The following is a 17,996-nucleotide window of genomic DNA, read 5'->3' on the forward strand; positions in this document are numbered from 1 at the left end:
TTGTACTCCCTCCCGCTGTGCTGCAGCTCCTCTCCTCTCTGCCAGCCTGAATAAAAGGGGGAAGTGGGGACATGCAAGCGTGGAGCCGCACACACAGGCTCCTGATGATGAGATGAATGGGAGAGAGAGAGAGGATGGATGGGAGTTGCAGAGGAGACAACAAGAGAATGGGGAAGAGACCCAGTTCTAGTGCCCTGTCCCTCTGGTCTGCCCCCAGTGCCCTGTTTCTCTGGTTTTCCCCCAGTGCCATGTCCCTCTGGTCTGCCCCCAGTGTCCTGTCCCTCTGGTCTGCCCCCAGTGTCCTGTCCCATTTTGTTAAAGTTGTTGTTGGTAATATTTAGTTTTGTAACTTGATTCTGCATAAAACATTGTCATTCCATGAGATAATCTACGAGGGCGTGTTTACGGGTGCAATTAGGTGCAGGGCAGTGTATGAATTAGGTGGGGCAACTGGTGGCGAGTAACTCTTGAGGCCTGGCTAGTAGCTCAGGACTTGAAATTTTGAGCCCTGGTATAAAGTACATACATATATAAGTACACAATAGTGACTATATGAATATATACATATTATAAATGTATTAGCATTACCCCATTGCGTAAGTAAGGTAAAAAAAAATAGATAGTAGTTGCCCCCTCACCCCCTTACACTTACCTGGGCCTTCATTGGATCCAGCACTGTGCCCATCTGTAGTAGCTCTCTCCCCTCAGTTTGTGGTCTCACAAGCTTTGCTGAGGCAGCAGGAGCCATTGGATGCAGCTGCTGTCAGTAAAAGCTAGTGACAAGGGAGCAGGGGGTGGGGCCCAGCCCCACTGTCTGTGTCTATAGACATAGACAGCAAGGCTCTGGAACAAGCCTACATTAGTGCTTCCATAGAAAACGGTATGCAATTCTTCTTGGATGTCTTCAGCCTTGGATCCTGCATGATGCTACATCCGTTGATCACTACCGTTTATGCCAGGGGTAGGCAACCTTGGCCCTTCAGCTGTGGTGAAACTACAAGTCCCATGAGACATTGCAAGACCCTGACAGTCACAGGCATGACTCCTGGAGGCAGAGTCATGATGGGATTTGTAGTTTCACCACAGAAGGAGTGCCGAGGTTGCCCATACCTGGTTTATGCACTTCTTCTAGCCCTTTTGCAAGATTCACTGATTACACTAATCAAAACTGGATGTCGATTGATCTTTGTACAGACTTTTTCACTGTCACTAGTTCTCACAGATTTGATTTATTTGCACTAGTGATAAAAATAAACATCAATCACTTATAGTTGTGCACAACAAGTATATACTGTATATATATATATATATATATATATATATATATATATATATATATATATATATATATATATATATATATATATATATATATATATATAATATTATACACACACACACAGTATCTCACAAAAGTGAGTACACCCCTCACATTTTTGTAAATATTTTATTACATCTTTTCATGTGACAACACTGAAGAAATTACACTTTGCTATAATGTAAAATAGTGAGTGTACAGCTTGTATAACAGTGTACATTTGCTGTCCCCTCAAAACAAATCAACACACAGCCATCAATGTCTAAACTGCTGGCAACAAAAGGGAGTACACCCCTAAGTGAAAATGTCTAAACTAGCCATTTTCCCTCCCTGGTGTCATGTGACTCATTAGTGTTACAAGGTCTCAGCTGTGAATGGGGAGCAGGTGTGTTAAATTTGGTGTTATCGCTCTCACTCTCTCATACTGGTCACTGGAGGTTTAACATGGCAAAGAACTCTCTGAAGATCTGAAAAAAAATAATTGTTGCTCTACTTAAAGATGGCCTAGGTTTTAAGAAGATTGTCAAGACACTGAAACTGAGCTGCAGCACGGTGGTCAAGACCATACAGCATTTTACCAGGTTCCACTCAGAGCAGGCTCCACCATGGTCGACCAAAGAAGTTGAGTGCACGTGTTCAGCGTCATATCCAGAGGTTGTCTTCGGGAAATAAACGTATGAGTGCTGCCAGCATTGCTGCAGAGGTTAAAGGGGTGGGGGTCAGCCTGTCAGTGCTCAGACCATACGCCGCACACTGCATCAAATTGGTCTGCATGGCTGTTGTCCCAGAAGGAAACCTCGTCTAAAGATGATGCACAAGAAAGCCTACAAACAGTTTGCTGACAAGCAGACTAAGAACATGGATTACTGTAACTATATCCTGTGGTCTGATGGGACCAAGATAAACTTAATTGGTCCAAATGTTTTCAAGCATGTTTGGCGGTAACCAGGTGAGGAGTACAAAGAAAAGTGTGTATTGCCTACAGTCAAGCATGGTGGTGGGAGTGTCATGGTCTGGGGGCTGCATGACACTGGGGAGCTACAGTTTATTGAGGGAACCATGAAGGCAAACATGTACTTTGACATACTGAAGCAGAGCATGATCCCCTCCCTTCAGAGACTGGGCCACAGGGCAGTATTCCAACATGATAACAACCCCAAACACACCTCCAAGATGACCACTGCTTTGCTAAAGAAGCTGAGGGTAAAGGTGATGGACTGGCCAATCATGTCTCCAGACCTCAACCCTATTGAGCATCTGTGGGCCAGCCTCAAACAGAAGATGGAGGAGTGCAAGGTCTCTAACTTCCACTAGCTCCGTGATGTCATCATAGAGGAGTGAAAGAGGACTCCAGTGGCAAACTGTGAAGCTCTGGTGAACTCCATGACCAAGAGGGTTAAGGCAGTGCTGGAAAATTATGGTGGCCACACAAAATATTGACACTTTAGGCCAAATTTGGTAAATTTCACTAAGGGGTGTATTCACCTTTGTTGCCAGCAGTTTAGACATTAATGGCTGTGTGTTGAGTTATTTTGAGGGGACAACAAATTTACATTGTTATACAAGCTGTACACTCACAACTTTACATTGTAGCAAAGTGTAATTTCTTCAGTGTTGTCACATGAAAAGATATAATAAAATATGTACAAAAATGTGAGGGGTGTACTCACTTTTGTGAAATACTGTGTGTGTGTGTGTGTGTATATTATGTATACACACACACATATATTATGTATATATATATAAAGTACAACTACCCAATAAAAAGAACTTATAAATGTGAACAAACAGTCCAGGAAAAACTGGATTACTATAATGCATCTTAAAGTCATAAAATAGGACCTAGGGGAATTTAAAGAGCATGATCATTTTGAAAGTATTTTAGTAGAGAGCTTAGCATTGGTAATATTGTATAATATATACAATAGATTTCAATAAATATCACTACATTTATATACACAATTTTTTTTATGCGCAGAATAAGGTATGCCTTAAATGCTATACAGTAAAGTACTATAAAAAGGTAAAACGAGACTTTAATTTGAATTTGATTGCACTTTTCCTTTAATATTTCCCTGCCAACACTTAGTAATTCATGTACATTTTTCTGTGTTTTTTTTTTTTTTTTTTTGTTTGTTTGTTTGTTTTTTAAGTATAGAGTATGATTTATACTTAAATTAGCCTGCCAACTGCAATGTGAGCATGAGATGATTATTACCTATAACAATCCTCTTATAAAAGGAAGAGCTGATAAAATCATATTTTAACATTTAATGTTTAGGTCTAGGTTGATATTGCCGTTAATGCTGCATCTGCTGGGAACACTTTCTATGTTAATTGCATTATATCAACATGGCATACATTTGCTAGAATAAGCACAAAACATATGTGTTGATGAACTGAAAACTTCACTTTTTGCCTATTTGCCATTTTGACATATCAAGAAAATTAGAATGTACTTGATGTATTTTATCCATAAAGAAAACATTTGGTTTAAAGGGGTTGTAAAGGTAAATTTTTTTCACCTTAAGGCATCCTATGAACTGGCAACAACGCCCCCCCCCCCCCAGCCTCTCCGTTTTGCTTCCCTGAGCCCCGAATCTTCTGTGTGCGTCCCCCGGCGTCCTCTTCTCCTCGGAGTCTGGCCATCGATTGGCTAGATTTGGTAGATTGATAGCAGCGCAGCCATTGGCTTGCGCTGCTGTCAATCACATGCAATGATGCGGCGTGCTGGGGGGCAGGGTCGTTTGATACAGTCGGCGGCTATATCACGGGAGCGTGCCCGCAAGCTAACACCCTTGGGAGAGCACTTCCCGTGAAGGGGGTTAGCTGATGCGGAGATGAGCCGAGACAGCCGCTGAGGGACACCGGAAGACCAGGATCAGGGAAACTGTGTGCAAAACGAGCTGCACAGTGGAGGGAGTATAACATGTTTGTTGTTTTTATTTTTTTAAACTGTAACCTCTAGTGTGCCTTTAACCACAACACTACCGGCTGCCATCAATTGACGGCGGCACGATAGTCCTATGTCCTATTGTAATGACAGGACGTCATATGACGTCCTTGTCTTTCACAGCCGCTAGGGGGCGCGCACCCGTCGTGTTACTGAGCAGGGACGTGGAGCTCTGTGTGTAAACACAGAGCTCCATGTCCTGTCAGGGAGAGGAGACAGATGCTGTGTCCCTTGTACATAGGGACACAGATCGGTCACCTCCCCCAGTCAGTCCCCTCCCCCCACAGTAAGAATTACTCCCAGGTTACACATTTAACCCCTTCCTCGCCCCCTAGTGTTAATCCCTTTACTGCCAGTCACATTTATACTGTAATTAGTGCATATTTTTATAGCACTGGTCGCTGTATAAGTGTGAAGGGTCCCAAAAATGTGTCAAAAGTGTCCGATGTGTCGGCCATAATGTCGCAGTCCCAATAAAAATCGGCGATCGCCGCCATTACTAGTAAAAAAATAAATAATAAAATGTCCCCTGTTTTGTAGGTGCTATAACTTTTGCGCAAACCAGTCACTATACGCTTATTGCGATTTTTTTAACCAAAAATAGGTAGAAGAATACGTATCGGCCTAAACTGAGAACATTTTTTTTTTATGGATATTTATTATAGCAAAAAGTAAAAAATAGTGTTTTTTTTTCAAAAGTGACGCTATTTTTTTGTTTATAGCACAAAAAATTAAAACCGCAGAGGTGATCAAATATCACTAAAAGAAAGCTCTATTTGTGGGGAAAAAAATACGTAAATTTTGTTTGGGAGATATGTCGCACGACCACGCAATTGTCAGTTAAAGCAACGCAGTGCCGGATGCTGAAATTTCGCCTGGGAAGGGGGTATATGTGCCCAGTAAGCAAGTGGTTAAGCTATGAAATAATCATATTGTACAAAACTAGTTTTAAGGCACTGAGAAGCGAGGCTTCTTGAAAAAAAAAATTCAGAGAGGCCTAGGATCTAAAAAATATTGCTCCAACAACCATAATGCTCAGTTTGTAATTGTGTTTGTTTTTATTTTTATATTTGCCATTAATGATAAAGCCAGTATTTAGCTCCTAGCTTGAATTTTACATTCAGAGTCCCATGATAGAAATAAATAAGTAAATAAATAAAATGGTCAGGAGTTCTAAACCATACATAGTCCATCAAACACTTTGAACAAAAGTTTTTGGCTTTACATATACATTAAAATGTAAGTCAATACAAAACTGATGTTTAGCTCTTAGATGTAAGTAGACTAAATGAGTTACTTATTTGTCTTGAGAATTTTGGCATAAAAATCTGTGTACCTGAATTCCCAGCTTCTACCCGACTGCTGTCTCCATTTATTTTACACTGCTAAGAATAAAGTGGCGGAATTTGGGCATTCTAACGTAGCTTATTTATTAGCAATGGTTAATACTAGTTTGTATGATTTTCTTTACAGCTGTACCACATAAAATTGGTCGAATTATTGAAGGAAGCCCTGCAGATCGCTGTGCAAAGCTGAAAGTTGGAGACCGGATTTTAGCTGTGAATAGCCAGTCTATAATTAACATGCCTCATGCAGATATTGTTAAACTTATTAAAGATGCAGGTTTAAGTGTAACACTATGCATTGTTCCTCAGGAGGGTAGGTATCAGTAGGCATTGGTTACAATTTAGTATATTAAATGTACTGTAAGTTATTCTAATTTTACATTTATGTGATAGAACACCTTAAAGACAAAATTCAATACTGACATTAAACTAGAAAGCAAACTCTCTAATTATAGCTTAGATCATTACTGCATTCATGTAGCACCCACAATTTACACCGTGCTTTGCATACTGTACTTCTACTACTCTCCCTTTCTTTAAGGAACTTGCAGTTTTTTCTTCTTATTTCTTAGTGAACAACGTACAACATATTTGCATATAATCCCCTTCCATTATTCATCCTGCCATTGTGTATAAAGGGTAAAATGTGATGATGGAGGTTAAGGTTTTGCTGGATATGTGTACTGCAATAACTGTATGTGCAAGTCTAATACGGTAGCATGTATAGCATTAAAGTCTGCTATGTATGAAATTGTGAAAACACTGTCAAGAAGGTCTGCTCAGTTTTGTCCAGGTTAACTGTAAAATAACGAATACACTTAGTTGTATATTTTCTTCTAATAGATGGTCACACCAAGCTTGTTTCATTGACCATTGTATGGCTAAAGGGAAATACTTTTTTTTTAAGTGTTTATTCCATTTTGCTTATTTTTTAAATGCATTACAGAGTATGCCAAAAACAGTGGGCCATAAAAAGGCAAACAAAAGAAAAGATTTTTTTCAAATCTCAAATTTCTCCTAATAAGTAATAGAACATAGTAATACAAAGCATAGTATTCAGTCCATATGCAGCGCTGAAGATAGGAAGAAGATGAGATTCAAGAGATTGGTGAATGAAAGAAGCAAGATCCTCATACCAGCTTCAAAATCTATACAACACCGTGCTCACATCTAATCTTACCAGAAAGACACAGGTTATAGGCGTTTGATTATATAAGACATGAGTGCGTCCACATCTTAGTATTAACCATTCCAAAACAATGTAGTCTCCAGTCAAGATATCCACTATAAATGCAAACAAATATAACTAAATAAATGAATAAAAATTATAACAAGTCCCAATAAGTGAATCATGTCACATATATAAAGTCCTCCGGTGGACAATGAAACCTTGGAAATTTCTCCAATGAAAAATGAATGCACAAATAGCAAAGGTTAGTGAAAATCCTGTGAATTTAAGCACTTGCCGACCACCGCACACACATATTTGTCGGCAGAAGGGCTCGTACAGGCAAATGGGCGCACGCTGCTCACGGCACATGAGGGCCCGCCACATGCCGCTGAAGTGTGCCTGCGGGGTCCCGCAAACTCGATGTTCGCATGCGGCCTGTGATCGTGAGTCTATTCAGATGTGAGTAACTCAAGAACCCTTCATAAGAAGTGGTAAATGACCAACCTTTGGAAAACAGACATTACCTTTTACATTGCGTGTGGGTCTGCAAGCCGTGCCTCTGACCACCTTCAGGATCAACGGTCTACAGGGTCATATAGTTCGATCAGACAACTGAAGTCATTGTAGGAAAAGGCCCTGGCTAGGTATTAGCCACAAGTGTTAGAGCTTGTGCAGCTGGTAAGCGTGCACTCTTTTTGGTGGTGGATTCACTTTGACTGTCCTTAAAGTCACAGGATTTTCACCAACCTTTGCTGTTTGTACATTAATTTTTCATTGGAGGAATTGCCAAGGTTTCACTGTCCATCGGAGTACTTTATATATTTCACATGATTCACATGATTCACTTATTGGGACTTGTTATAATTTTTACACATGTATTTATTTATATTTGTTTGCATTTATATTTGGTTAATATGTCATTTTGAGAGCGCAGTTCCCTTTTTTATTTATCTTATCTGTGTATTTCACTTTGAGTTGCAGCTAGAGTTTTTTAGGTTTGTATACAGTGCAGTCTTTTTTTTTTTTACAAGATATCCACTATAGCTTCCACTAGCCGGACATACGCATCAATTCCAGTCACATTCAAATGGGAGGAGTGTGCCCCATAAAGAAAATAAAGATGCGCATATTGCTTAAAATAATATTTATTACAGAATACTCACAAACTTGTAAACGAGTGTTGTAAAATGAGCATGGAAACACAAAACTTCAAAAGAACCACGGAAAAAGCTTGCTTACGTCCTCACATCATCGCCTATAAGTGATGTGAGGACGCATGCTTTTTTCTCGGTTCTTTTGAGGTTTTGTGTTTCAATGCTCATTTTACAATGCTTGTTTACAAGTTTGTTTGTTTGTGAGTATTCTGCAATAAATATTCTTTTAAGCAATCCTGTGCGGGCCTCACTATGCGCATCTTTATGGGGCGCACTCTTTTCATTTGAATGTCTGGGATTGATGCATATGTCTGGATAGCGGAAGCTATATTGGATATCTTGACTGGAGACTACATTGTTTTGGAGTGGTTAATACTGAGATGTGGAGACACTCGATGTGTTATATAATCAAATGCCTATAACCTGTGGCTTTCTGGTAAGAAGATTTGATAAGAGTACGATGGTGTATAGATTTTGAAGCTGTTATGAGGATCTTGCTTCTTTCATTCACCTATCTCTTGAATCTCATCTACTATCTATCTTCAGCGCTGCATATGGACTCATTATTTACACATTGCAATCAAACAATATTTATGCTGGCTGCTTTTTATTTGTTCACTTCATTTTATTTGTCTATTTTATGTGTGTTGGTTACTTAGCACAGATATTAACATATATTTTTACAAAGTGTAGTATCATTGGACTACACAGAGTCCAAAAAATTATCATCCCATCCTACTCATAGTTTAAAAAACCAAGAGAAAACACACACACCACTTGCACCAATGCCACCTCCCCCCCAATAATAGACAAAGAGCTAAAGAGGCCACATCCACGGTACCATAAAGCCAACAAATTGGGGATGATATACCCTCAGATTTACATTTGTTGAGATAGCGGAATATCTTTCCAAAAAGAGTCCGCTATGTCAAACCAAGGCTGCCAGATTTTGGAGAACTTTTTAAGGCAGGCCAAACCTTTTAGGCCAATTTGAAGACAGGTAAATATTTAAATACCATGCAATAAAATTGTTGTATTGAGGGTGCAGCAGCATTTTTCCACATCAAAAAGATTAGTTTCCTACCATAAAACAAAGCATACGAATTAAAGTTCGAACATGTGTCCAACCTCCGGGGTGTGAGGTACAGGCAGATCAAGAGTGCTATCAAAAAACGTAAATAGGTCTTTCCAATATGTAGATATGATAGGGCCAAAACATATGTAGAAAACATATGTAGAAGGTCAGCTCCCATAAGGCTGCATTAAGAACAAGTGGCATAAAGGGAAATACTTAATAGGCGAATATTACATCTGGTCTGTTGGGAGCTACAATTTAGAAAATCAGTATAACAAAACGGTTATGAAACACCCAAAATAACTAGACGGGTTCAAGTTTTGAGCTGTTTTATTGCATTTCACAAAAAGTGAGTGTTGGAAAGATATACCACATAATGGATTGTAAACAATATTCAACATTAATATAATGGACCCCAATTTTATTTTACTTGTTTCCCTCTTGTAAGTTTAGCAAAGAATGCGTTATGTGTTTGACACTTTTGCCTTTTACAGATTTAAACAGTCCAGCGTCTGCACCCAGTTCAGAGAAGCAGAGTCCTATGGCCCAGCAGCACAGCCCCATGGCGCAGCAGAGTCCAGTAGCCCAGCACAGTCCAGTAGCACAGCCTCCTCCCCCACAGCCGCTGCAGTTACAAGGCCATGAAAATAGGTAACTTTTAATAAGTATAGTAGTTATTCTTACAAGCCCACAAATCTTTTCAAAGAAGAAGTCAACCTTTTTAATGAAGGCACAACTTTTTGGAGCTTATCTCTATTCAATGTTTGATAGAGTGTTCTGTATGTGAGGAGAAAGGTTTTACATTCCAATTGATAGTTACGTTGGGGGTTATCCACAAAGCCGCGGCGCAACGTAACTTTTCGGATTTAAGTTACTCCGCCGCAAAATTCCCAAGTTAGGTGCCGATCCACAAAGCACTTACCTGGAATTTTGCGGCGCTGTAACTTAAATCCGTCCGGCGCAAGGCGTTCCTATTCAAATGGGCGAGTCCCATTTAAATTAGGCGCGCTCCCGCGCCGGACGTACTGCGCATGCTCCGTCGGGTAAATTACCCGACGTGCATTGCGCTAACTGACGTCGCTCCGACGTCATTTGCTTAGACGTTAACGTAAATGGCGCCCAGCGCCATTCACGGACGTCTTACGCAAACGACGTAGAAAAATTCGACGCGGGAACGACGGCCATACTTAACATGGCTTAGGACAACTAGGGCTTAGCCCTAGTTTTACGCGGCGGAACTCGACGTAAACGACATAGATTTAGAGCGTCGGGCCCGTCGGAGCGTTCGTGGATCGCCGTAACTGGTCATTTGCATATTCTACGCCGGCCTCAATGGCCTCGCCACCTAGCGGCCGGCCTAGAATTGCATCCTTAAGATCCGACAGTGTAATTCAATTACACATGTCGGATCTTCGTCCTAACTATGGGAAAATGAGTCTGTGGATCAGTTCCATAGTTAGGACCAGGGATACGACGGAGTAACAGCAGTTACTCCGCCGTATCTCTTTTGAGGATCTGGCCCGTTGTTCTGTTTGTTAATAAAATAATAAAGATCAAATACAGTTCTCAGTAATCATTCCGCAAAATCCTTTCCTTAGTTAACTAATATACTACCATGCATTTTGAAAAGACATTAAACAGTGGGTCGGATTTAATAAAAGTAAAGCATTTTTACTTTGAAAGTGAATTTGCACTTTCACATAATTGTTTTTTGCTTGCACAGGATTGGAAAGTGAATATTGACTTTACTTTATTGAATTTGACAATGTTGTACTCACTTCACTTCATCCAATCGTATGCAAACAAGTTATGTGGGATTCTTCTTTGTTTCCTGCACATGAATGGGTATTTTTTGCAAAGTGAATTTTTTCTTTGTTTCATTCATTAACCACTAAAAGACCGCTGCACGACTATATACGTTCTCTTTTTGAAGAGGGATATCTCGGTAACAGCAGCTGCTGCTATAACCAAGGTATCCATCTCTTCAGGCGGCGGTCCGTTAAACGATAATAGTGGTTTCTGCAGCGAATTCGCCGCGAGATCACAGTTATCGGCGGTGTGATAGGGCCCCCCCTTCCGCCGCTCTCCCACGCCCTCCTCCGCTTACAGGAGCCATCGGTAGTGGCGGAGGCGATTGGGTCCTCTTCCTAGCTGGGTATGGAGATGAGTGGGGGGAAGATAGCCCCCACCGTCTCCATACCATAGCAGGGCGGAAGCAACGTCAAAACGTCACTTCCGCCCATTCGTCTTAAAGGCACATTTTTTTGTTGCCATTTTTTCAAATGACAACATTTTTTTATTTTTTTTATTGCATTTTAGTCTAAATATGAGATCTGAGATCTTTATTCAAGAGGACCTGTCATGCTTTTTTATATTACAAGGGCTGTTTACATTCCTTGGAATAAAAGTGTAAAATAAGTGTAAAATAAATTTGAAAACAAAAAAAATATTTTTTTAAAGCACCCCATCCCGACAAGCTCGCATGCAGAAGCGCCCGCATATGAAAACGGTGTTCAAACCACACAAATGAGGTATCGCCGCAATCGTTAGAGCAAGAGCAATAATTATAGCCCTAGACCTCCTCTGTAACTTAAAAGATGCAACCTATAGAATTTTTTATGGAGATTTGTTATGGAGATTTTGACGCCATTCCACTAGCAGGCGTAATTTTTAAGCGTGACATGTTGGGTATCAATTTACTCGGCGTAACATTATCTTTAACAATATAAAACAAATTGGGCTAACTTTACTGTTGTCTTATTTTTTTATTAAAAAAATTGTTTTTTTTTTTTAAAAAGTGGGCTTGTAAGACCGCTGCGCAAATATGGTGTGACAAAAAGTATTGCAAGGACCACCATTTTATTCTCTAGGGTGTTTTCTAGCAAAAAAAACACCAAATCTCAAAACGAGACTCGGTCCTTAAGTGGTTAAGATAAGTGGAAAAATAATATTGTTTATTGAAAATTGTAAATATGGTCCAGAATGTATAGATTCACCCAAGGAAAGGCACCTAATCCCAATTAGATAGATAACATTTGTTCCAATAGGAAAGGAGAGGGGATAATTTACGGTGCGTATTTTAACAGATTGATTGTAATGAGAAAGCGCAAATTCCTTGTTTCAAAATATACAAAAATATTTTATTCATAAATACAAAAAGATCCAAAAAATACAATACAATAATATAAAAGAAGGTGGACAACCAGTTTGTTGATTGCATTCAGTGGACAACAACGCATCAGTCAGTTGAAAATGCAGATGCAACTGGAAAAGGAAATCGCATGGACCCTACATGTTTCGCGGACTTCCGCTTCTTCAGGGGAGGGAACGATATCCAGTCAAAATATACAACTGAAAGGTATATACAAAAGCATTAACCAGTGAGATATGATACACAATCCAATTACTGGGTAGCATACATGTGGGATAGCATATAATAATAAAAAATAAAATGGTTCCAGAGCTTAAAAACCACACATTCTTACCCACGAGTTGCCCACAGCCAGCGAAAAACACAGAATCCCGCCAAGGTACAAATGGTCATGTGCGTAATCCTGCAATTAAGCAGGAAAGGTTTGAGAATGGTCACAAAAGGACAGTCAGGTAAGGGTTAATATGCAAGTGAGACAGAGGGAATAAGAAAGAGGTTGCCAAACATAAGGAATGGCTGGGAATTAAAATCATTATTATTTAAAGATATATGATCAAGGCAAGATGACCAAAAAATTGGTTAACATAGTTTAGCAATAATTGCTGTAAGACCATAGAACATTAGTAACTTACATAAATAACGGTTTAAGATACAAATTAGTTTTCCTTTCATGGTTGTCCCGTTTGTAGGCTGGGACACCTTTGTAATTGTAGCCACTTGTTATCCTTTCAACAGTTATTTTGTGAAATCCACATGATTCCTTCCTTGAACTGAACACTGCAGCTTAATTGCTCATTGATGTCCCTGGTCATGAATTCCTTAAACCGTTATTTATGTTACTGGTTACTTTTGTATATACCTTTCAGTTGTATATTTTGACTGGATATCGCTCCCTTCCCTGAAGAAGCGGAAGTCCGCGAAACATGTAGGGTCCATGCGATTTCCTTTTCCAGTTGCATCTGCATTTTCAACTGACTGATGCATTGTTATCCACTGAATGCAATCAACAAACTGGTTGTCCACCTTCTTTTAAATTATTGTATTGTATTTTTTGGATCTTTTTGTATTTATGAATAAAATATTTTTGTATATTTTGAAACAAGGAATTTGTGCTTTCTCATTACAATCAATCTGTTAAAATACGCACCGTAAATTATCCCCTCTCCTTTCCTATTGGAAAAAACTTTATTGTTTATTGAAAAATTCACTCCGAAAGTTTAAATTCTCAACTTTTTTTTTAGCAAATCAGGGTCAGTGTGTGTGTTATCATCCTGAGATCATTTAAATGTAAGGGCCCATTCACACTGGTATGTTAAAGTAATGTGCATTAAAATGTGCATATTAGTGTGTGTCCTTGTATTGTATGGTACTGCATGCACCACAGCGCTATGACATTGATTTTGAATGGATCCCAAACTGTTACAATACTACACCCACACTGCTGTACCCTACAAAGCCCATATTGTGTGGTGCAATGTGCTGCATTAAAAAAATGCAGATGTCTGCTTTTCATGTGTGATGCCGCGTACACACGACCGTTTTTCGCGATGTCATTAAAAACTAGTGTTCGTAATGGAGATAGCACATTCATCACACTGTAACAGACTGAAAAGCGTGAATCTTCTCTCACCAAACTTTTACTAACACGAAATCAGCCCCAAGGGTGGCTTCATCCGAATGGAACTTCCCCTTTATAGTGCCGTCGTACGTGTTGTATGTCGCCGCGCTTTGCTAGAGCATTTTTTTTTCACGATCGTGTGTAGGCAAGGCAGGCTTAACAATAATCGGGTTGAAAAAAACGTTGTTTTTTCTAGACCATTAAAAATGGTCGTGTGTACGCGGCATAAGGATTCCCTCCAGCCCATTTAAAATGAATAACTTGACTTAATTCAGCAGATCTTAACATATACAGTAGCATGTAGTATTAATATACATGTGTTAATGCCACTCATAGTTTGAATGAGTCCTTAGACATTAGAGGGTATCTCAGTTCCAAGACCCAGTTCTGAAAATCTTCCTCAGACTTTTATATGAAGAGCCAAATATAAATCTTTCATAAGTACGCCTACACAGTTATAATACCTACTGATTATTCAAGGTCTTGCAGAATCCCAGTGAAGGTATTTAATGTGACATTTCCAAAATAAAATATAACAGCACAATAAGTATTCTTCTATTTTAGTCAGTTTGTAAGTTTTATACATTAATAAGAATGATATCATTATATTTAGTATTTTAGAGCCAGTGAGAGTGAACATAATCACATTATGTACAGTAATGATTGTTATGGAAAATGTTATGGAATGCTGCATACAGTATTGCAGTCCACAACCTCTTTGGGTCTTTAAGTGTATTTCTCTGTACAGTTACAGGTCAGAGGTAAAAGCCAGACAAGATGTAAAGCCAGACATTAGGCAGCCACCTTTTACGGACTACCGTCAGCCATCAACAGACTACAGGCAGCCTCCTGTAGATTATAGACATCCACCAGTACTCGATTACCAGCAACCTCCTCCTTTGGACTACAGGCAACCTCCTCTAATAGATTACCGGCAACATTCTCCTGACACTAGGCAGTATCCACTCCCTGATTACCGACAGTTCCAGGTAAGCATATAGATAAAACAAATAAGACACATTCATAAGTTCATTAAAAATGTATTATTTTTTAGTAAATGAAATCTGGCAACTCTAGCTTTTGCCTTGAAGAGTTCTGAGTCAAAATATTTATAAGCTGGCTGTTGGCGTGAGCTCCTATGGGTTTCTCAGTCTCAGTAAACCTTGTTTTAATGCAATTTTTTTTGTATAGAACGAGAAGCAAATTATAATGGCATCGCTGAAAACCAGCAGGAGACTGGGCTTTTGGTTTAGGCTTTTTCAATTGGCTTCAGAATGTTTCAGGCTTTTTTTCATTAGACCCCTTAGTTGTGCTGTTTTTGGCTTTTCCAATATCAGATTAAAAAATCAAATGACTTTACTTTTTAAGAGGTGTTGTCAAATGGGACATTGTTTTAAACCCTCTATATCTTCCCTTGCTATTTGCATGCAGAAATGTATACAGTTGTGGGAAAAGGTTTGTGAAACCTGTAGGTTCTCTGTATTTCTGCATGAATGGCACTTAATGATCTGATCTACCTCTAAGTCACAATAATCAATACAATTTGTATCTGTCACATTCAACACATGTTGACTTTATTGAAGAAGTGGTCTAAGCAGAAGTCATTAATGTAAAATATTTGTGACTTTTCTGACATCTCGAAAAAAAATGACATCTGAAAAGGGATATTTTGAGCCTGGTATGTCAATGAAACCAGTTCATGGATGGACATGCCTTAAAATAAACTTCAGTACTGCTATGACCTTAGAAGTGGGCCTCTTTACATATTTGAGAATGTTTCCAATTCTTAGACGCATGACAAAAAACTTTGGGGTAAGGGATAAGAATCTGAAGTGTCACCTTCACTTGATAACATAAGAATCTGTGCTTATGAAGTGCTTATAAATCTACAATATTAAAGACATAAGGACTGTGTTCATAGAACATTATAGTGGAAACCACTGCTCTTCTTATTTAAAAAAAATCTGCTCAATGCCATTTTGCTTTAAACAACATATTCCACAGCACTACTGGAACAGTGTTCATCCACAAAGGATGAACTTTTATTAAATATGCATAGCATTATTTTTGGAGGAAAAAACACTGCATAATGGTGTGGGTCTGTATTGCTATGTTAGTACTTGTACAGTTTGTTCTTTTGAAGATCCACTGCATTTTAAGTTATATAAGGGATTTCTACAGCAGATTTTTGTTACAAAAGCTCAAAAGAAGTTGGATCATACAACATGAAACAAAACAGTAAATCAACAATAGAGTGGCTCAAACAGAAGAAATCTTGTTATTTAGAAATGCCAAGGCTGTGTCCTCACATCTTTCTTATTGAAATGCTATTATGTGACCATAAGCAGACTGTTGAAGCAAGATATTGAAAAAAAAAATGAATGAACTGAAAAAGTTTGATATACAATATTATGCCAAAATACATGCTGTATTTACAGCAATTACAGAATTTGTTTAAGGTTTTTGACAACAAAGAACATGCTAATATAAATAGACCAAGTTTGCATATTTTTTCATAGTTTTCATTGAATGTTTAAACAAAAATTTAAGTAAAATTTAAGTAAATTTATAATTATGTAAACTATGTGCATTTGTTAAATAAGATTTTGTCGATGTACACAAAGATGACGATCAGATTACCTTTTTAGAAGCCATTTCTGCAGAAATCCATAACAATGTTTCCCATTTGTTTTATTACAGCTCTGTGATATGGAACTTTGGGTAGGTACAGTTGATGATAAAAGTTATGATACCAAAAATGTAAGACTACCATGGGTAAAAAGTGATGAATCTAGGATCTTCTTAAGCTCTATTTGATTTTTATTTCACTTTTCAGTGCACCTTTAATTGGTCCAACTACGTGTGCATTAGGTCACTTCTACTATTATTATTAATATTAGTATTGCTGTTATTTTTATTATTACTATTATGAGAGTATAAATATGTGCACACTGTCTAATTTGGTAAAAACGGAAGTTCTTCCTTTAATCTTTTATTCTCAATTTTCACCTTTTTACTGATGAGATAGGCTTTTCATCACTTTGCTGAACATTTCATAGACTGTAAACAATGTTTAACAATCCATGTTTAAAACCGGGATTAATACCAATTGCATGCTGGGCATTCTGAGTGAATCACAGTAAGTTTTAACTCATAACATATCTGGACTGCATATTGCAGGATTATGACTATTTCACGGTAGAGATGGAGAAGGGAGCTAAAGGATTCGGCTTCAGCATACGGGGAGGCAGAGAATACAAGATGGACTTGTATGTGCTCAGACTAGCAGAGGATGGCCCTGCAATACGAAATGGGAGGATGAGGGTGAGTTCATTTATGTAGATTTATTTAAGAAAATGTAAATGTGATTATTATTATTTTTCGTTTAGTGTCCTCAGTTATATTAAAAGTATATGTTCTAAAATTCAACTCTCCTTCATTGTGTTTAAATAAGTGTGCATAAAGTGCTTAAAATATAAATAGTTATTTTTTCATGCATGCTTTTAGTATGTTTATTACAATACATTTTATACTTCTTCACATGGTAGAAGAAGCATAACATCTATGCATGATTGTTTACCAAGATGGAAATATTGTTACGAAGAATTTGAAAAGCAGAGGAGAAATGGCTTGGACTGCAGAATGAGTGTTGAGTCAGGCAGATACATTTTAGCACAACAATTTGGGGTGAACTGCAGTTATTTTCAGTCAGGATTGTGAGATATGTAACCCTTGTTCCAATATTATATATTCTCTGCATTTACCATTTGAAGTCTAGACACTTTCACCCCCTTTCAGTCCATGCCATTTTTCAGTCTTTAAAACTGTCATAATTTAGATTATGTGCAACATTGTATCCAAATAACATTTTTCTTATTATTATTTAGTCTGTATGGAAGTTATCAGTCCACAAACTATGGTATATATATTTGAAAAATGATCAGTCCTGATGTACTGACTGCCTAGCTCATTTTTTGAGGCCCAAAAATGCCAGGAAAGTACAAATACCCCCCAAACTACCACTTTTTGAAAAGTAAACAGAGAAAACTGCCATTTTTTATATTGGACGTGAAAATATTTTTGGGGAAATTGTGGAAAGCACATGAATTTTTTTTTTTTTAAACACAGTGTTGTCTATTTAATAAGATATTTCTCACATACAGCAAAGGAATACTTTTGAACTGATTGCATACATTGTATTTTGTGTATC

At 38.3% G+C, this 17,996-nt stretch overlaps 1 protein-coding gene across 7 annotated transcripts in view; it reads left to right on the plus strand.

Annotated features, from left to right (window-relative positions):
• The window catches only part of MAGI2 (membrane associated guanylate kinase, WW and PDZ domain containing 2), a 979,417-nt gene that overhangs the window by 906,461 nt on the left and 54,960 nt on the right, over positions 1–17,996 (plus strand). For all 7 annotated transcript variants that reach the window (XM_040343459.1, XM_040343461.1, XM_040343462.1 and 4 more), the window contains 5 exons: positions 5,745–5,930; positions 9,512–9,668; positions 14,535–14,775; positions 16,487–16,507; positions 16,967–17,110. In XM_040343459.1, coding sequence (XP_040199393.1) covers positions 5,745–5,930; positions 9,512–9,668; positions 14,535–14,775; positions 16,487–16,507; positions 16,967–17,110 — 749 coding nt within the window. The remainder of the gene's footprint in view (positions 1–5,744; positions 5,931–9,511; positions 9,669–14,534; positions 14,776–16,486; positions 16,508–16,966; positions 17,111–17,996) is intronic.

This window comes from Rana temporaria, chromosome 3 (assembly GCF_905171775.1).
Source record: "Rana temporaria chromosome 3, aRanTem1.1, whole genome shotgun sequence".
NCBI lineage: Eukaryota > Metazoa > Chordata > Amphibia > Anura > Ranidae > Rana > Rana temporaria.